This window comes from Crassostrea angulata, chromosome 2, assembly GCF_025612915.1.
Source record: "Crassostrea angulata isolate pt1a10 chromosome 2, ASM2561291v2, whole genome shotgun sequence".
NCBI lineage: Eukaryota > Metazoa > Mollusca > Bivalvia > Ostreida > Ostreidae > Magallana > Magallana angulata.
The window spans coordinates 49,040,748-49,061,960 of record NC_069112.1 but is presented as its reverse complement, the minus strand read 5'-3'; the positions used below and the strand labels follow the sequence as shown (position 1 = coordinate 49,061,960).

At 38.0% G+C, this 21,213-nt stretch overlaps 2 protein-coding genes across 4 annotated transcripts; both read right to left on the bottom strand.

The window, feature by feature from the left end:
• Positions 1 to 368: 368 nt before the first annotated feature.
• Positions 369 to 7,993, bottom strand: LOC128172081 (calcium and integrin-binding protein 1-like). 2 transcript variants are annotated; one of them, XM_052837854.1, is made up of 8 exons: positions 7,784 to 7,993; positions 4,692 to 4,776; positions 4,267 to 4,301; positions 3,649 to 3,748; positions 2,876 to 3,023; positions 2,538 to 2,647; positions 1,781 to 1,869; positions 369 to 1,265 (listed from the first exon to the last, which is right to left on the bottom strand). In XM_052837854.1, the coding sequence occupies exons 2-8, from the start codon at positions 4,740 to 4,742 to the stop codon at positions 1,244 to 1,246; spliced, it is 555 nt and encodes a 184-aa protein (XP_052693814.1). In that variant the 5' UTR covers positions 4,743 to 4,776; positions 7,784 to 7,993; the 3' UTR covers positions 369 to 1,243. The 2 variants fall into 2 exon arrangements, with proteins under 2 accessions (XP_052693814.1, XP_052693813.1); XM_052837853.1 differs by having other exon boundaries at positions 7,788 to 7,991.
• Positions 7,994 to 13,033: 5,040 nt separating this feature from the next.
• On the bottom strand, positions 13,034 to 20,394 carry LOC128173163 (uncharacterized). 2 transcript variants are annotated; one of them, XR_008242441.1, is made up of 3 exons: positions 20,264 to 20,394; positions 13,474 to 19,912; positions 13,034 to 13,122 (listed from the first exon to the last, which is right to left on the bottom strand). XR_008242441.1 is itself a non-coding variant. In XM_052838879.1 (2 exons), the coding sequence occupies exon 2, from the start codon at positions 19,806 to 19,808 to the stop codon at positions 13,674 to 13,676; it is 6,135 nt and encodes a 2,044-aa protein (XP_052694839.1). In that variant the 5' UTR covers positions 19,809 to 19,912; positions 20,264 to 20,394; the 3' UTR covers positions 13,129 to 13,673. The 2 variants fall into 2 exon arrangements, 1 of the variants encoding a protein (XP_052694839.1); XM_052838879.1 differs by lacking the exon at positions 13,034 to 13,122 and having other exon boundaries at positions 13,129 to 19,912.
• Positions 20,395 to 21,213: the final 819 nt, after the last annotated feature.

The window sequence follows — 21,213 nt, the reverse complement described above, 5'->3', positions numbered from 1 at the left end:
TTTGGGGGCGAGTTGAGTTATTATTATGTAGGTGGCGCTGAACCGGATGTCTGTCTTAGATTAAGCAATAATGAAACAAGACATGATCAAAAGGCTGTTCTTTGACAGGTGTTTGAAATAAAGTAGATTTAAAGGGGCTGGATTGTCATTACCATTTTAAGCTATGTTTATCTTCTTTAGATAAAGAGCTCTGTAAAAAGATGTAAGATAATGTTCTAAATTTGAAGTTCAAATATTTGAATTTTTTCTTCACTAAGTTTTTGGCTTAAAAAACGTATGAAAATTTAAGGTAGATCTGATGGGTAATTTGTTGATCAACCAGCCTCCTTAAAATGCTCTCTATTGATCTTGAATTAAAGAAATAAAACTTTTCATCTAACAAGTTGGAATTTATTTCCGAGTAAACTTCAACAAACCATATAAATTTTATATTCAATTTCTGGTTTACAAAGCAATGTACATGTAAATAACAAACAAATGTATGGAACATTTTATAATGGTCATTTACAAATTAATAACAAAAGACATGGACGTATATACTAACTTGTTTCTCTGATGAAAAGTGCATAGTTAATTAAACAATTTTTTTATTTTTCCATCCTAAGGGTTTGGGTTTCCAGCATGGGCCATAGCTATTACAAAGGATAAACATGCATAATTTCATATTCAATTTAATTGATCATCGAGACACATTTTTGGAGCATTTCCAATTTTTTATCGCGTATGCTTACTTATAAAGACAACATGATATGTGGACAATCTCTCATTATTTCTGAGAAAGGCACTGACATAGTACTCTGTCTATTTGTAAATTATTCATAAAAAAAAATCAGAGGAAAGGCAGCTTTATAATAAAGCAGCTACATTTTTCATTTGATTTGCATACTTCTTAGTCAATTTTATGGGAAACAGATTATTACAGTAGTTAAAAGATATGTAAAAAAGTTGTAAGAAGATAGTTAAATGGCAGTTAACAATTATCAGCAAGAAAATATGATATGAAAAATCACAATACTTGAAATTATGTGCACGTTTTGTCTACATTGTTTCGATGAATACTGTCTGTCTAGATTTCATTATGCACAGCTCTATTGGGAGATGGGATCACTTTTGACCATAATCATAAAATCAATATAAATACACTAACTACATGTATATTAGTGAGCCCCTGTATATATTATAAACGTTAATGTCATCATTTCTAAAAATATTTGTCCTGTCGCCCACACAGTAGAAGCTTGTCTTACATTCTTATCCTGAAGCTCCTGCAATTGAAAAAAAAAAATTGAAAAAAAGAGGTTACAAAGTCTTCAGCATCGCAACCATTTTTGATCCCAACTTTCATTGCTTAAATTGGTCAAACTAGTTTATAATTCTATCATTTTTCCTTGAATACTTTCCGAATAAAAGAATTATAATCTCAATTGCATTTATAATCATTATATACACGATAAAGATTTTAATAGAAATTGTTCCGTTCATGAAGGGTACAAGATAAGTTTTTGTCAGCAGGGCTGTTGGTTCAAAGGCCTTTATATGGTTTCTCTGCTATTTGAAATTTAAAAAAAAATGTGAATTTCTGGGAGGATTGGGAAGGCGGATTACAAACACCCCCCCCCCCCCCCCCCCGCCCACCCCACTCCGGAATCTGCCTATGAATTTTGAATTTTCGTTTAATTGACAAGGAATAAAGGTTAGAGGCTTAACATCGTACTTTTCTTTGCAAATTAATAAAAGCATAAGGATTAATTTGGAACCGTTATGATGACGTGATACTTACGTAACAAACTCTGGATTTTTTGTCATTTTGTGCTCAAATTCTGCAAATGACAATCCGTCATCATTGTCCAAGTCTGATTCATCAAGTATCTAAAAAATCAAAATAAGAAGATAAATAGTGGAACATGCATATTACATCTTACAAACTCATATATCCTGTTCCTTTTAAATGTAATTTGATGCATCACTTTCTTTAGATATATGGGATACTTTGGTTTCATCAATATTCGTTGAATACCAATTTTCGTGGAATTCGTTTTTAATTTGATCCATGAATTAAAATATTAATTGATGTACAATTTCTACTAACATTTTGTATTGAAAGGATTATTTGTTACGGACTAAAGTATCCTTAAAACAGGGATTTTTCACTTTATCCACGAAAATTGATACCCATAATATTAATATTAATATTACCAATATTAACGAAACCACAGTTAGTTCTTAAGAACTTACTTTAGTTCTATGTTATAAAAATATATGAAAAGTCAATGTCGTAAAACCTCAAATATATTTAGTAGTAATCTAAGGCATAGCAAAGCTGTTAAAATAGTTTTTGCAGCTTCTTTCAAAGACACTGGAAAATGTAGGTATAAGAATATATTAAAAGTCGATCCATGTCGTAAAACCTGATATATATTTAGTGATACCGTAATGCATAACAAAGCTGTTCAAATAGTATATGCAGCTTCTTTCTGCTCGGTTTAAATAAATGCGATGTAGATTTTCGACGATCGAGTATTTTGAGACCGACTTACTGCTTGGATTAATTGCTCCATGTCAGATTCTCCTAACTTCATTTCACCCGTCAATCTGTCAATCAACTTACGTAAGTCCTCGCGACCAAGGGAATCATCCTCATCGAAATCTGCCAATAAAGACAACTCTACGTACATTATCTATTATATTGCAGTTATATTTTTTCTTCATTATTAAGAAATTATATTGACTTTTAATGTTTTTATGACACAGTCCTGTTCCAGTTTACATTGATCAACGCTCAGCCCAAAAGAATTGTAATTATTATAATACTAAACAAAATTTATTGCATTGTTAGAACCAAATTTTTGTTCAAGATATGCTGATTGTACTGTACCATAAATTCGGAAGGCGTATTCTATTTTGATTGACAAGGGGGCGTGGTCACAAAAAACTGACATCATATCCAGGAAGTCCTCAAACGTCATACTGTTGTCACCGGCAGATGAGAAGACCCGCACAATGCGGTCTTTGAAAGGGTTAACCTAAACATGAAATAAAATATACAGACGAATTTCATTTGTATTAGAAAGAATATTTTAGATTGGCAACTATAAAGAGGAATTATCAAAAATCTATAATTTTTGAACCAAAAAGTTACCAGAAATAAACGGCGATGGAAATCAAAGGAAATGCACGCAGAACCCGGTCTCGGTTTAAAGAAACAAATCAAAGTGGCTTTTAGTTTTTTTGTTTAATCCTGATTCTAGTTTATTTAAACACTGTGGCCAAATTGCTCGAATGACATACAAACAAACTACAGTAAAACACGGTTATAGTGAACACACTTATAAAGAATTGACGCTTACAGCGAAGTGATTTTCATTCCCCGTGACTCTATAACATGTTGTAAACTTAACAAAGTATAATTGCACGTCCCTGGGGCTTCACTATAAGCGTGTTTTCTATACTAAGTATTAGAGCGTGTGTCCAATTTAAGATATTTCTTATGAGATTAGGGATTAGTGAAAAGTGTTTCATTCAAATAGGTGGTTTTTTTTACTTGTTTACTAGGTTTCGGGGTTTTGAGAGTGGATCTTTAAATTTTTTTTTATCCTTTTTCAATATCAATATTTGGGTTTATATTTTTTCTTTTGATCAAACCCTTACTTTTATTTCTGGAAGTGCATAAAGTTCGTCACGTGACAATTTGGTTGCCTTGGTTACAGCTTCCGGGTTCGGCGCCAGGCTTTTGAAACGTTTGTATACACTATAGTGAAAGAATATAAAAATGCAGGCATATGACGTTACACTTCTTCTCACATCAAAAATATACCTTCTACCTAATAAAACGCCCTTTGCATTATTAGAAAGGGGGTATGATTTTTTACATGCCAGAAAAAAAATCAAAGCAAAAAACCCCCTAAACGTACATTGACCTTAAGGTTCGGTCGGTGTAGACTTGTGATATGAATTATCAACGGGGAAAATGAAATGAAAGTGTTTCTATTAGACTTTTCATCAGACAATTGATTTAAAAAAGAATTGTCCCCATACCAGAAATGACCCCCTCCCCTCCCCCCTTCCCCCCAATTTTCAAATCTGATGCTTATGCCAGATTTGAACAACATGAACTTAGTATATAGTCTTAAAGATAACCCCCCCCCCCCCATTTTTGCCATTTATGGCGTAAATATGGAATACCTTAATATACAATAATGTAAATATATACTTTGGAGCAAATTCAGTCTTAGAAAGAAAAAAAAACAAGCAACAAATTGGACTTACTGATGTATCTCTTTCTTCGTAAAATATGTAAGTTCCTAAAATATAAATAAACAGTATATTTTAGCTATTTTTGCGACTGGCGTAATATGAACTCATATTCTATGACCCCTGTTACCTACATCCAGCAGGGTTCTGTGGTTTCATCAAATGAATAATCGTTGAATACCAATTTTCGTGGGTTTCGTTGATGAGTTAATCCACGAAATTAAATGTTCATTGAACGAATTGTTAATGAATGATGTAGTAGGTGAAACTGTGATTTTCACTATATCCACAAAAATTGATGCCCAAGAATATTGATAAAACCAAAAAATCTGATAAATTATATTCACAATTGCAAACACTCATTACTAAATGTACATTTACAACACCTAGTGAATCATCTATAACATTTTCTGACATGTAATATTATGCTACTACAGTACCTGATAGTCGTCCAGCTCTTGTTTTGTGAAAATACTGGATCCACCACCCATGTTGTCTGTAGAGATCACATCACAAAATTCTAAACTGTGGGAGAAAAACAAATTATAGATCATTTGGTCGCAGCTTGTCGATCTTAATAAAATATTGGTTATATATCGGTATTTCATTAGGCTTATTCTCTCTCTCTCTCTCTCTCTCTCTCTCTCTCTCTCTCTCTCTCTCTCTCTCTCTCTCTCTCTCTCTCTCTCTCTCTCTCTCTCTCTCTCTCAAAAAAAAAAAAACAAAAACAAAAACAAAAACAAAAACAAAAAAAACAAAAAAACAAAAAAACAAAAAAAACAAATAGAAACAGCAAAGCATCAAAAATTCAAAACTGGAATCCAATCACTCCCGTTGCCAGTTGTCAGTTGAGAAGCAGGTAAACACATCTCCCAGACACAAAAGTAAACATTGAATTTTAATGCTAGTAATACTACACGCATCAAATATGTTTTAAACTGTAAATATATTACACCAGTCTTTTAAAATAAAAAAAAAAACTGCGCCATACGTTATAACTCAACAGTATTAATTCAAAAACAATTAACTGAAAATAATATAACTAATCAGTTCAATGATATGATGAGTCAGTAAGGACTGAGGACCCCCCCCCTCCCCCCCCCCCCCCAACACATGTAGAGATAGAACCATTTTAAAAAGGCCTTGGACTTTCAATAGGACGTAATTATCTATTTCTTGCGTCAAAACAAGTTAGCTCAAAAGCCAGACAAATCTTCTTGATTTCAATAAGCCAAGGCTGAGTGGCCTACAATGAAATAGACAGGCCTATATACGTCACATTGCCGTTTGACACAACTACCCAAACTCTAAGCTCTTGTTAAAATGGTTCTAGGCGAACTAGACCCCCCCCCCCCTCACGCCCCCAAGTTTGCACATGTAGTAAATATTAATATTATAAGTTAATTAAAATACACATTGACATCCCCACTTTTCTCATAGGGTAAATATGAACAGTCAGAAATTAACGATACAGGTTCTTATATGTATATTGTAGGAAGCGCCCCTCTTTTCTCCATCCAACCCTATATCATATCATCCCCATGAAATGGCATTTTTGCATTTTAGGGAAAATTTCCAGAGGGATTTTGTTTTGTGCCTATGTGTTAACTTTAATTTCTTTATTTCTGAAAACAATTTAATTCGATAACTATTGGGGGGGGGGGGGGTGACACTATTCATGTGTATTCGTGGCTGAATTGAGTTCCAATTGGAAAAAATACATCACATTCTAAATAAAAAAGAATATAATAAATGTCATCAAAGATGTTACACTGTCATATATAATTACATGTAGTAGAAAATAAAATCCACCGGCATATTTATGATTTCCTGTCCTTGGACATGAGTATTGAGTAACAAGATCATGTATTGCTTATCTAAAGATTCACAAATATCTATTGTTAAAATGAATTCACAGCATCTTTTTCTAACATACATGTGTATGAATATCCATTATTTATCATGTTCTTACATGTTTAAAGATCAACCTTCAAATGATAAAAAAATAAATATATTAAGCGGATTCACGCTATATACATTTATCTTAGGAACAAACAGGACTGCGTTGTTTAGGGGGTTGAGTTTTATTTTCTGTTAAGCTGTTTAACAATACTTGTCTCCATGTATAAATGTACATGTATATATGTATATTTTAAATTTAAAACTCTTAAAAGGCTAACCGCACGAGCATATGAAATTGTCAATTTTATTTATTCGTGTCGTTAGCTAATGCCTATTTTTAGTGCTTTGGATACATGCATTCAGTTAACTGGCCTCGAATCAATAAGAACCTACACTTTTACGATGTCTAGTAATGTTTATTTTATTTTATTTAGTACTTTTTAAAAATATATATATATATATATATATATATATATATATATATATATATATATATATATATATATATATATATATATATATAAACTTTTAAAACACTGTTTCAAAATATTTCGACCGTGTTACCGGTCTTCATCAGTCGGTGTTTATTGTCTATAGACAATAAACACCGACTGATGAAGACCGGTCTATAGACAATAAACACCGACTGATGAAGACCGGTCTATAGACAATAAACACCGACTGATGAAGACCGGTAACACGGTCGAAATATTTTGAAACAGTGTTTTAAAAGTTTTTTATTATTCATTGAAAAAAAGACTTTGGATATATATATGTATATATAGAATTTCTCTTTTTTTCCTTTCTAAAACAAAATTAAGGGAAATATACTCCGGTCGATTTTTAACTAAGAAATCAGACATATAAAACCATTTAAATGTTTAAAATGTTAAGTGCGTCGCATTTGATTGAATTTTACTTGAAAAAAAAATCTACCTTTTTTTTCTTCTTTTGTAAAATGCATGATTCTATATTTGTTTTAAGGACATACACACACACACAAATATATATATATATATATATCTATATCGATTTTGCAAAATCATATCAGTTTATCTCGAAATACGTTTCCATGAACTATTTGCGCATACATGTATATTTTTATGCACACTTTTGTCTTCAATTTACACGAAGCACATTTTGATCTACAAGAACTCAGCTTAATCCTAATTCATATACTTCAATTTTAAAAATAATCTAAATAAATCCAGAAAAGATAATTCATTGTATATACAAAATAATACTCAAGCGGGAGCAAACAAAAGAAAGAAACCACTTTGATATTTGATATGTGTTCTGTCGAAATATATATTTAATATTCATTTAAAACGGAAATTTAATCATGCAAATTATATACAAATATCAAATTTAGCCGGCTTTGTTCTTTAAACGGTTAGTTAAGTGAAATCTCTCTCTCTCTCTCTCTCTCTCTCTCTCTCTCTCTCTCTCTCTCTCTCTCTCTCTCTCTCTCTCTCTCTCTCTCAAGTGCCATACTGTACTTATAAACATATAACGATGCTATAACACTAAAACTCAAAATAAGATCTAGGAAAGACGCATCTCTCTCTCTCTCTCTCTCTCTCTCTCTCTCTCTCTCTTTCTCTCTCTCAGAGAACCAATATACATGTACTTACGATTAGTAAGAATGAAAATATCTCTTCCAAATTTTCTGTAGTCCCAAACAACTTGCAGAAAACTTTAAAACACGTTAAACTGGAATCGTGACCAAACCATACACGACGAACAAGTGCGTTATCTATACAAGCATTATGTTACATCTTTCAAAAAAAAAAAACTTCTGTAATTTTAAAGACATTGATCATTAATGCACATTGTGTTTTTAAAACCCCCCTCTAGAGGTGACGGGGCTATTTTTTTTTATTATTTATTAGGGGCAATGCGACGGGATTTAAAACCCTTATAAAATCTGGTTATTTATTTAACAATAATGAGAAGCAAACAGAGAGGGAGTTACGTCACAGCTTGAGGGATTATAAATGATGAAAAGAAAAATATAACAGCGAAACAATGCGTTCGGTTTTTTGACGTCCAAATATTGATTAATGATATAATGATACATCGATGCATTGTACAAACTGAACCAAAATCGCTAGAGTTTCCGGAATAGACAGCTAATCGTTTTCGCAAATATTGACGGATAAATTTTAATATAAACACTGAAATGGAATTACGAGCGGTACATGTAAATTTTAAGCTGTCCCCGTTTTATAACTCAGTGATCGATACTTATCCGCGCCCTGTCATGATCAGCCATTTTAACGGTCCCAACTCGAATTAAACTCTGTCCATCAGAATTTCGAGAGAACCTTTATGTTGTGTCAAAAGACCGGTTTCTTTGTCACCTTTTAAATTATTTAAACAAACCAGCTATTTATTGTGTATCGTTTTATCTTGAAACGAGTAGATTCATACGAATTCAATGTTTACTTAAGCGTCTGAGAGATGCGTTTTTATTTAAATGTTTCTCAACTGACAAAAAGGACATCGGGAGTGATTTGATTCCAGCTTTGAAGTTTTTGTGCTTTACTGCTAATAGAGAGAGAGAGAGAGAGAGAGAGAGAGAGAGAGAGAGAGAGAGAGAGAGAGAGAGAGAGAGAGAGAGAGAGAGAGAGGGGAGAGAGAGAGTGAGTGTGTGAGAGAGAGAGAGAATTTATTTTTGATTAATGCGTCTTTCCTTCATCATATTTTGAGTTTGGGTTTGGTGGTTTCCAAAAGCATCGTAATATATGTTTATAAGTACAGTATGTGTGTGTGTGTGTGTGTGTGTGAGAGAGAGAGAGAGAGAGAGAGAGAGAGAGAGAGAGAGAGACTCAATGGCTAAATTGCTCACCAGAGATCGAAACGGTTCTTCTCAGTTGTGTATTCATCTTTTTCCCTATTTTTAAAAATTTATATCAACCTTCAAACTCATTGTTTCTTTCATGTAAATATGTCTACTTTAAAACTGCACCCGCCTGGACTTCACACAAAAATAGAGTATATGTATAGTGGTTTCAGTCATATAATTAGGAACATTATTTTCCGTTGATTTAGTAAAATGTATCAATTATGTCATCTGGGTTTTTTTTTCATTTTGTTCGGTGCAAATTCAAATTAATGTAGTGAAACTACGGTACATTTACATATCAGGGTGCTTCGATTTAGTTTTTACCTGTAGGCTTTAAAAATTTAAATCATTGAATTCAGTTTGAAAGGATAAATGCCACTTTTCAATACGATGAGAAATCAAATACTTTTTACTTTTTTTTATACCAATATAAGTATTTAACTCTATGAAATGAGAAAAAAGGACAATATCAACATTACCTTATTCAAAGCAAATAACTTTTTTATTATTATTATTTCATTCCTGACGGTGCCAAATTTTATCAATTTTTCGACTCTCAACTTTGATCACCTTCACAAGGTCGACAACAGCGCTTTTACATGTATATTTCACCCCTCACGTTAACATTAGTTAGGAGGGCTGGAGGGTCGCGGCCATTTTAAGACTGTATTGATCTCCTTAGGCAGAAGAGTTCTGAATAAAGACATAGGAAAATACTCAAATTTAAACCATAAATGCCCCCCCCCCCCCTCCACTTCCATTCTCTTAAAATGGAAAAATTCGGTTATCAAATTAAGAACAATACATATACAATGTAACTTGATATGAAACTGTTTTATTGTACTGTAAGACAGAGCAAGCAAATGTACAACTGTCATGTTGTAAATTTTGAATTTACCGGGTGGCAGTAAATACAAAATTTACAAGTTGTCATGTTGTAAATTTTGTACTTACTGCCACCCGGTAAATTCAAAATTTACAACATGACACAACAAAGACCATAAATGCAGGAATAAAACCACGAAGTCCGTAGGTCCACAGAAAAATTCTGAGGTTTGCCTGTAAATACTGTAAATACGCGAAAAACCAGGTGCTGTAAAAGCACTAAAACCAGCCGCCTTACTGGCACTGTACCAGTTATCGGCTAAAATTTAACGTTTTCTTTTCGTAATTCCTCATTTCTTGATATTTTTGGATAAAACTTGACATACTTTAAAAAGTGAACTCCTTATTTATCAATCTGTTAGTTTATATCATTATTTAGAACCCAAAACATCTTTTTTGTGCTTTTTAGCGCGCCCCGATTTTGCCGAGTTTTTACGATTTACTGTACCAGTTATCGGCTGCGTGATAATAACATAGTAAAGTCCGTGTTCATGTCAATTTTATACTCTGCTAAATATAGTTTGAATTATGCCCCTTGTGGGGCAGACTAAAGTAGTCGGGGTCATGATACATTATAAACAAAACTCATAAAATTATTCGTTTAATATGTTTTACGGTGCTACCGTTCTGGCGAGCGCAGCAAGAATTACACATACCTTGCATCATTGTCAACTAATAGTTTTATTTAGGTATAAACGAACTTCAAAGAATTTTTGAGAGAGTATTGCTCTACAATAAGTATGCCAAAGGTACTAATTTTAATGGTTATGATACATACAGCGCAACCCCCTACCCCGAGAGAGAGAGAGAGAGAGAGAGAGAGAGAGAGAGACCGGTACCTGTTTGTAGGTGTGTAATTTCCCACTTTTAAATGTAATGATCTGACTATATGCAATATCTACATAATTAGGGTCTTCCGTTTCCAACGGAAGACCCTCTTGTTTTTCTTCGGTTTCTTTTTATTAGGGTCTTCCGTTTCAAACGGAAGACCCTCTTGTTTTTCGTCGGTTTCTTTTTATTATTATTTTATTTTTTATTTTTTTTCTGACTCCTTCTCGGCTTTATATCTCAAAAAGTTTTCATCCGATTTCAATGAAATTTTCAGAGCTTTTGTAAAGTTACCGTGCCTAAAAGATGTTAAAGTTTCAGCATTTACGTCACTTCCGTTCAAATTTGGCGGCCATTTTTAAATTCAAAAAAAGTGATTTTGTCCGGAAGAAATCTCCATAAACTTTAAAGATGTCGCTTTGAAATTTTTACTGAAGATAGATGTATCAATTCTATAATGTACTGGGGGGTTTAAAATTTTGTTCATCAATTTTGCTCAAAACCGGAAGCAGTTCCAATTTTTGTAAATTTTCATTTTTTTGAACAAAATAAGACAATACTACAGTCTTATAGAACTTGCCATGGTGAATTCAAATCTGAAATCTGTTTGAAAATCGGACGATGCATTACAGAGATATCGGGGTTTAAAAATAGATTTTTCCGGAAATTTTGATTCCGCGTCCTTGGTTTAAAAAATAGCGTAATGTTCAAAGTAAAATTAATTCGTACCAAAAATAATTGTTAAGTCGTACTTGAACACATTCGGATTTTTTTTGTCACGTCGTTCTTGAAATCAGAAAGGTTTTGTTAATTCGTACTTAAAATCATTCGGATTTTGTTAAGTCGTACCAGGAATAATTCGATTTTTTCATCTTTTTATTTTAGTTCTCGTTGTTGGTTTAAGAGCTCTGCTTCTTACAGGAACTTCTGGCTTTACTTCCGACATTAACGGAAGACCCACTCGTTGCTTTGCAACGAGCTTTGCTCTAGTTATTATTTTATTTTTTATTTTTTTTCTGACTCCTTCTCGGCTTTATATCTCAAAAAGTTTTTATCCGATTTCAATGAAATTTTCAGAGCTTTTGTGAAGTTACCGTGCCTCAAAGATGTTAAAGTTTCAGCATTTACGTCACTTCCGTTCAAATTTGGCGGCCATTTTTAAATTTTAAAAAAGTGATTTTGTCCGGAAGAAATCTCCGTCAATTTTAAAGATATCGTTTTGAAATTTTTACTGATGATAGATGTATCAATTTTTTAATGTACTGGGGGGTTTAAAATTTTGTTCATCAATTTTGCTCAAAACCGGAAGCAGTTCCAATTTTTGGAAATTTTCATTTTTTTGAACAAAATAAGACAATACTACAGTCTTATAGAACTTGCCATGGTGAATTCAAATCTGAAATCCGTTTGAAAATCAAACAATGCATTACAGAGATATCGGGGTTTAAAAATTGATTTTTCCGGAAATTTTGATTCCGCATCCTTTGTTTAAAAAATAGCGTAATGTTCAAAGTAGAATTAACTCGTACATATATAATTGTTAAGTCGTACTGTATCACATTCGGATTTTTTTTTAATAAGTCGTTCTTGAAAACAGAAAGGTTTTTGTTAAGTCGTACTTAAAATCATTCGGATTTTGTTAAGTCGTACCAGGAATAATTCGATTTTTTAAAATCTTTTTAATTTAGTTACTCTTGTTATTAGTTTAAGAGCTCTGCTTCTTACAGGAACTTCCAGCTTTGCTTCCGACATTAACGGAAGACCCACTCGTTGCTTTGCAACGAGCTTTGCTCTAGTTTTTTTTACCTGTTTATTTTTTCATTTTATTCCTTTTTATTTAGTTCAAAATGTCCTATTGTTTATTTCCTCCCTACTCATATACTTACCTGCCTACTGTACATGCATGCACAATTAGCTTAAAAATGGATCGATATGACAGTAAAGTATGGCTCTTGCTATTATATAAATATAAAATCTCTATATTAAAAAAAGATTAAAAACAAATCATATGTCAATGAGGCAGGTATCGCAGTCTATACTGAAATAGCCAGTACACTCATTACAGATGTTTGATCCACCTCTAAATTTATCGCGGGAAATATAGCACGAGTGCACTGTGACGTCATCCATGACTTTGTTCGTCTTTGTTTATGTTTCTCGACTCAATACGAAGGTATGGAAGCATGTAACAAATCTTTTGAGTCTCGCCAAAGTATATGCCGTACTCAAAACGTGTCTTCAAATTTTAAGTCACCGTAAATTACGAGTTAAAAGACGGCCATTTTTGGCATAGCACCACGGGTGAAAACATTAGAGAGTGTTCTGCCCCAATAAAAGTCGGACTCACAAGTGTCGGTGAAATCAGTTTATTTGGGAGACAGATAACCGTCTCAGACGACGGTAAAAAGCTGTAACAAAAAAATGTAACAATCAATGACTGGTACAGGTTTCCATACAAAAAATATTAGGACAGAGTTTGCAATTAGATTATGAAACCTTACACATATGATTTAAACAGTTGAATTCAGTCTATTCATATGATAAACAGCAAGTTAAAGTAAATTAATCAACTGCAACTCGAAATTAAATGACCAGAAATATGATGGACAAAATGGCGCCCCATACACCGAGCACATGGTAAACATAAAATACAAGATTTCAAGAATATGCATCGCTTAGCATTACTGACATGAAACATACAGATAATTCACATAAAAATATGTTGAAATAACCTAGTTTACAAATGTCAAAAGACTTACACTGTGGATTACAAGCCTCGATACAGAGAATCAGAGTTGTGCATACATCGAGTATGGCGCGGTTTTCCAACATAAAAAATTAAGTCGTACGACAAATCTTTCGTAACAAAAAATAAAATGTACACGAAACATGACACTCCCCGTCTGATATATAAAATTATATCACACAAGATTTGAATACAATTTAGTACAGAAAACATTCAGTTCTCCAATAATAAAATGAGTTCCGTCACTGGTCTGACGTAAGAGGTGGTCTTGCCGTCCTTGCTGACACGTACTTCAACCTTGCGAACCAAGTTGTCCTTGCCAGGAAACGTTGCAGTAATGCGTCCAAGCGGCCAGTTGTTGCGATGGGTTTCGACATCCTTTAACAACACTATGTCACCAACACTAATGTTACGTTGACCATGATGCCACTTCTTACGCGCTTGCAAGGTATGCAGGTATTCCTTCTTCCATTTGTCCCAGAACATCTTGGCGAGGTGCTGTACTCTCTTCCACTGTACCTTGAAGAGGTCCTTAGCAGTTGTGTCGCATACAGCTTCGGTCGGTACATCCGTCTTCTGAGTAAGCAAAATGCTTGGAGTAAGGACAAAAGGCGAGTCTGGATCTGACGAAACGGCGGTAAGTGGGCGAGAATTTATGATCGCACTTGCCTCGGCCAGAAAGGTGGTAAGTACCTCGTGCGTAAGACCCTGTGCTGAATGATCCTTCAACATGTTGTCCAATATTCGCCGTGTCAACCCTATCATGCGCTCCCAAGCTCCACCCATATGGGATGCATGGGGCGGGTTGAAAATCCAGGTTGTTCCCCGAGAGTGCAGGAAATCCTTGACCTGACGATCTTCCACGTTGATTGCGTCGATCTGTAGAGGGTCGGTAGCGCCAACAAAGTTGGTTCCTCTGTCGGAACGGTACTCCTTTGCCTGTCCTCGTATGGCTGTAAAGCGCTTCAGGGCGTTGATGAAGGATGATGCGGACATCTCCTCTACTACCTCGACATGGACTGCGCGTGTCACCAGACATGTGAACAGTGCTGCCCATCGTTTGCCGTTGGCTGGAACTCCCCGAGTGCGACGAGTCACGACGTCCCAGGGCCCAAAGATATCTACTCCCACCGAAGTGAACGGTGGCTCTCCTGGCAGTATGCGGTCTGTAGGCAAGTCAGACATCTTCTGGGTTGCGAAGCTCCCACGTTGTCGCCGACAAGTAACACACTTGTGAATGAGGGACGAAACAAGGCGCTTGCAGCCGGTGACCCAGAACCCACAGGACCTGACCTTTCCCTCCGTAAAGTGGCGCCCTTGGTGTTGCACCAGTTGATGGTACTTGCGTACAAGTAAGGTCGCAATGTGATGCTTCCCCGGTATCAGTATAGGGTTCTTGCAGACAGTCGCATCGTTGAGATGTCTTAAGCGTCCACCAACTCTAACAATACCATCGTCGTCGAGGAACGGACTCAATGCAAGAATGCTGCTATTCTTCGGCAATGGTTGTTTGGACCTCAGACAGTAAATCTCCTCACAATAGACTTCTCTTTGCACTGTCTTGATAATGTAGTTTTCTGCTCTTTGAGAGTAGTCTATGGACTTCGGTAAAATCTGTGATTTACCTCCCTTTCTGCTTATGATGAATCGCTGGAGCAGGGCGATACCCTCGACCAATCTGTCCCAGCTGGAAAATCTCTCATATCTCTGAGTTCCAAGCATAGGTTCACACTCAGTCTTCAAACATACAGGTCTGACTTCTCTGTCTGACAGAGGTTCCTGTAGGGGAAACCCTTCTGCCTTGGTTTCGTCGTCAATGCGCTGCAGGTGAGTAGTTCCTCTAAGCCAAGCACACTCTCCAATGTCCTTAGGAACTACGCCTCTAGTGCCCTCGTCAGCAGGGTTGAGGTGTGTCGGCACAAAGTTCCACTGCGACGGCTCACTAAGGCTTCTGATTTTCTCGACCCTGTTGGAGACGTAAATAAAAAATCGTCTCTTATCATTGTGGATATACCCCAATACCACACGACTGTCGGAAAAATACTTCACCGAGTCGAACATTATGTCCATGTGATCCATGACTATCTGCGATATCTCAATGGCTAGAACAGCTGCACAAAGCTCTAAACGGGGTATGGTATGGCCTGATACTGGTGCCACTTTAGACTTCCCTAGTAGAAATCCAGTCATCGCAGAGCCATCTTCGTAGTACACCTTCATGTAAGAAACGGCAGCTATGGCTTTCTCTGACGCGTCCGCATATGTCCACAGTTCCTTTCTTACTGCCTTGCTAAGATGTACCACGGTTGTTCTGGGTATGTGGATCTTCTCCAACTCCTTCAGAGATGAACTCCACTCTTCCCAGCTTGCCAGAATATGGTCCGGCAGCGGCTCATCCCAGTCTGAGGTACAGGTCACTACGTCTCTAAGAATGAGTTTCCCGCTGATGATAACAGGTGAGAGAAAGCCTAATGGATCGAAGAGGCTGTTCACTGTCGACAGTACACCTCTGCGTGTTGTGGGCTTGTCATCAGTAGAGATGCGGAACTCGAACATATCACTCGACAAGTTCCATCGCATACCAAGACTCCGTTGCACGAGCTGGTCCTCATCAAGGTTCAGGTCGTAGATGTCCTGTGCTAAGTCTCGTGGCTCAAACGCCTTCATGACATCCGCGCTGTTTGATGCGAACTTGTGGAGCCTTAGGTTCCCGTATTGCTTCAATGCGTCCTGGGTTCTGCACATCAGGTCTACTGCTTCTTGGCTTGTTGAGCATGATGTCAGACCATCATCAACGTAGAAGTTCCTCTTGATGAACTCCTTGACATCAGGTCCATGGCTTTCCTCAGATAGTTCTGAGATCTTCCTGAGGCCCAGTGTCGCTATGGCCGGAGAAGGACTATTACCAAAAACGTGGACCTTCATTCGGAATTCTGTTAGTTCCGTTCCGATCTCGTTGTCCTTGTACCAAAGGAAGCTGAGAAAGTCTCTGTGCTCTTCTCTGACGGTGAAGCAGTGAAACATGTGCTGCACGTCTGCTACGACAGCAATCATCTCCTTCCTGAAACGAAGCAACACTCCAAGCAAGCTGTTGGTGAGGTTCGGGCCAGACAGCAGTTGGTCGTTCAAAGAGGTTCCCTTGAACTTCGCAGAGGAATCAAATACGCCCCGGATCTGGTGAGGTTTCTGAGGGTGGTAGACCCCGAAGAGAGGAAGAAACCACTGCTCCTGCGTTGACTTGGAAGTGGGTGCTTTCTCAGCATGATCGTTGTCGAACAGCTTTGTCATAAAGGTCGCAAAGTGTTCCTTCTTTACTGGATCTCTCTTGAGACTTGCGTCCAAGGCTCGTGCACGTCTCAATGCAACCTCATAGTTGTTTGGTAGTCGTAATCTTGGTTGGCGGAAGGGTAGGGGAGCTACCCACTTTCCATCCTCACCTATCAATAGTTCTTTGTTCATGATGTCCATAAACATCCTATCTTCCACTGATGATCCCACTTTGTTATCATCTGGTGTGCGTCTGAATAAGTGTTCATCAGATGAAGTGTCAGATACCCGTAATCTGTTTGTCACATCTCTGGTTGGAAGCTTCTCTCTCACGGATAAGTACTGGGCACATGGTTCAAGAATAGTTCCACGTCCGCTGTCCGTGATGAAGGTCTTGTACACATTCGCAGCTCTTGGTCTGTGTTGTCCAGACAAGCATGTGTCGCCGATGATCGTCCAACCAAGGGGTGACCTCTGTGCAAATGGTTCGTGGTCACGTCCTATGCGCTGCTCAAGAACATGGTGGACTTGAGGAAGGTCTCTTCCTATCAGCAACAGAATTTTTCTTGAAGCGTCAATGGGTAGGATGTCGCCGGCTATATCCCGCATGTGCTTGTGCTGAAGAGCAACGTCAGGTGTAGGGATCTCTTGGTAGTTGTTCGGTATTTCATCACACTCTAACGTGCACGGCAAGGGTAGTCTGGTCTCACCCCTGGCTGATTCAATATAGAGTCCTGAGGCAGTTCTCCCGAAGGTTGTCACTTGTCCAGAACATGACGTCATCAGGTAAGGTATTGTCTCTGTATTGATGTTCAGCAAGTCAAACAATTCCTTCTTAGCCAAGGTCTTGTTACTCTGGTCGTCAAGCATAGCATACAGAGAGACAGCTCTTCCATCATAGGTGACAGTCGCGGGAACAATTCTTGCACAAGACTTTCCCTTAAATTCCTTCCCTACTTCTGTGCAGTTGCTGTTTATGGTTGTGACGTGCTGTTCTTTTGTTACTTGCTGACGCCTAGGAGCCTCCTCCCCGCCATGAACTGATGAGGCCCTTCCAGTGGTAGGAGCTGGTGACGAATCAACATGGAGAGACGTAGTGTGGAACTCACTTCCGCATTCCTTGCACATGATGGCCTCTTTACAGTCTTGTTTCCTATGACTTGCGGAACAACACCGAAAACAGAGTCTGTGTTCACGGAGCAACTTCATACGTTCTTCAATAGGCTTGGCCTTAAACACTCGACAGTTATTGACACTGTGTTTAACACCCGGACCGGTGTGAATTATACACACATCAAGCTTCGGCTCGCTCAGATTTCCGGATCCTGTTGGTTGATACACTGTGGTTTTCTTCGTGTTCACTCTTCCCCTTGGAACGTTCATAGGCTGCTTTTCGTTGTGGTTAGCGTCAGTGTGATACGCAAAACTTGGGTCGTTTTTCACTCTGCTCATCTCCTTCATGAAGTCAACAAACACACCAAAGGGTGGAAACACAGTCTGATGTTCAAGCTTGTACTTCATGGCTCTGTTGGTCCATTTCTCCTGCAGGCCATACGGAAGTTTTGAAATGATGGGTCTAATCCCTGAGGATGAGTCTAGATAGGCCAACATTGCACTGTACTTCGGATCCTCCTTCAAAAACTTCATCTCCATAAGAATGTCTGACAGATCGTAAAGTTTTTGATGATCTCTGTTGCCAAGCTTTGGGAAACTCAACAGTTTGGCTCTTACGGATGCTTCCACATGTTCTGGTGCACCATAGCGCTCATCCAACCTTTCCCAAAGTCTTCTTAGTCCTCTTGAGATGTCGAAGATGTTGGATGTCCTCATGCTTGTTGCGTGCTTCTTAGATTCCGGACCTAAGTACTTGATAAGAAGGTCCATCTGCTCGGAGTCCAAGACTTGAAGCTCATTCACTACACACATAAAGCTGTGTTTCCAGGCACTGTATGATTCTGGTCTATCGTCAAAGTGAGTAAGTCTGGAGAATAGCAAGTCCTTCCTCAGGAGGAATCGGGTAACATCAGTTACTTGTGGTCCCTGATCAGTCACAAGTGGTGATAAGGGGTGTGAGGCAGCCACATACGGTTGTGCGACAGGCACGTGAGGGTGTGCGGTAGGCACGTGAGGGTGTGCGGCAGGCACATGAGGCTGCGCGGCAGGCATGGATGGCTGTGCGGCAGGCACGTGAGGTTGTGCGGCAGGCACGTGAGGTTGTGCGGCAGGCACGTGAGGTTGTGCGGCAGGCACGTAAGGTTGTGCGGCAGGCACGTGAGGTTGTGCGGCAGGCATGTGAGGTTGTGCAGCAGGCACGTAAGGCTGTGCGGCAGGCACATGAGGCTGTGCGGCAGGCACGTGAGGTTGTGCGGCAGGCACGTAAGGTTGTGCGGCAGGCACGTGAGGTTGTGCGGCAGGCACATAAGGCTGTGCGGCAGGCACGTTGGGCTGTGGGGCAGGCACGTACGGCTGTGCGGCACGCACATAAGGCTGTGCAGTAGGCACGTACGGTTGTGCGACAGGCACGGACGGCTGTGTGTCAGGAACCAAAGGCTGTGCTGCAGGTACATAGGGTTGTGCATCCGGGTCAAGTTGAGTCGGATCGGAAGTACCGGTCAGTAGTCCTGGCGATGCAGAAGGTTGACGTGGAGTGGATTGATCCTGTCCTGGTTTAAAGTTGCTGACTTCGCCTAAGGAACTCGTTCGTCTCTTCATAGGTGACATCTGTATCATGGTCGATTCAAAGGCTTGACAATCAGCTTCAGCTTCTGCAGCCTCTCTCTCGAGATGTAGCATTTCCATTGCAGCATCGAGTTCCACTCGTTGTTTCCTGAGCTCCAATTCTCTGGCGGTGTATGCCATCCTAGCCTTTGCTCGGCTTACATCAGCCCTCTTCTTCGCTAAGATGTCGGCAAAGGAGTCCTCATCCTGATAGTACTCTTCCTGATACTCCTCTTCATCTTGTGTGACGTACTGCCTCTTGCCATCAGTCGTCTGTGATTCCCGGGCATCCTCTGTAGGGTCAGGAGTGACCTGGGTGCCCTCTGTTGAGTCGGGAGTGATCTGCTCTGCTGAGGTAGACATCCTAGTCTTTTTACTGTTCTGCCCCAATAAAAGTCGGACTCACAAGTGTCGGTGAAATCAGTTTATTTGGGAGACAGATAACCGTCTCAGACGACGGTAAAAAGCTGTAACAAAAAAATGTAACAATCAATGACTGGTACAGGTTTCCATACAAAAAATATTAGGACAGAGTTTGCAATTAGATTATGAAACCTTACACATATGATTTAAACAGTTGAATTCAGTCTATTCATATGATAAACAGCAAGTTAAAGTAAATTAATCAACTGCAACTCGAAATTAAATGACCAGAAATATGATGGACAAAATGGCGCCCCATACACCGAGCACATGGTAAACATAAAATACAAGATTTCAAGAATATGCATCGCTTAGCATTACTGACATGAAACATACAGATAATTCACATAAAAATATGTTGAAATAACCTAGTTTACAAATGTCAAAAGACTTACACTGTGGATTACAAGCCTCGATACAGAGAATCAGAGTTGTGCATACATCGAGTATGGCGCGGTTTTCCAACATAAAAAATTAAGTCGTACGACAAATCTTTCGTAACAAAAAATAAAATGTACACGAAACATGACAGAGAGCATTATGGGGCGTAGACAAAAAAATTTGTTTGATGAACTGTAGGTTTAGCTCGTTCTTTTTCCCGCGCACACTGGTTCTTAGAGCTCGCTTCGCTCGCCGGCGCTGCGCGCCGGCGAGCTGCGCTCGCTATTATCAGACGATAATACACCAAATCGTAGACTATTCAAAGCATAATTATGCAATCAGGCGTTCAATTGCGCTACGAATCTGTCGGAAATTTGTGAATTCCTTTTGTTTATACATGTTAAATGTATTGATTTTATATGTGAAATCAAAGAAGGGATATAATAACGTATCACAAAGAGGTAATATTCTATTTTTAACTTATTACGTCACTCCCCCCACTGCTGAAAGTGCAAAGATGTAAACTCAGCGGTAAACAATGATCGTTTAAGCGCATGTATAAAACATATTCAAGAAAGTTTTCAAACAAATTTACTTTTCTTTATTCGAAACAGACGACTGAATTAAAAAATCTTGGAATGTTACGTGCTTTAAACCCGAACTCTCAGTTTAGCCGATAACTGGTCTTAGCCGATAACTGGTACAGTACCAGTACACAGGGGCTTGGTTGTTGGATAGTGAATTTCCTAATTATTTGTTCCCGAAGAAAAAAATGATTAAAATTGGTTATCTTATGTGTATTTCTGTGTATTGCAATATATAAATTCACTGAAATCCCCCGTTTCAGTCATGTTAAAAAAGTGTATTCAATGTACTTTAAAAAAAGTAAAGGGACGACACTCGCCATCTTGGATTTATAGGGGGTCCTCGTTTCAAGCTATGTTTTAAACAAGTTCTTCCGTTT

Coding starts and splice junctions, on each gene's coding strand:
- LOC128173163 (XM_052838879.1), bottom strand. CDS start 19,808: ATGTCTACCTCAGCAGAGCAGATCACTCCCGACTCAACAGAGGGCACC.
- LOC128172081 (XM_052837854.1), bottom strand. CDS start 4,742: ATGGGTGGTGGATCCAGTATTTTCACAAAACAAGAGCTGGACGACTAT. Junction 3,749..4,266: donor ACGAAGAAAGAGATACATCA/GTAAGTCCAATT, acceptor CTTTCACTATAG/TGTATACAAACGTTTCAAAA. Junction 2,648..2,875: donor ATACGCCTTCCGAATTTATG/GTACAGTACAAT, acceptor CTTTATTGGCAG/ATTTCGATGAGGATGATTCC.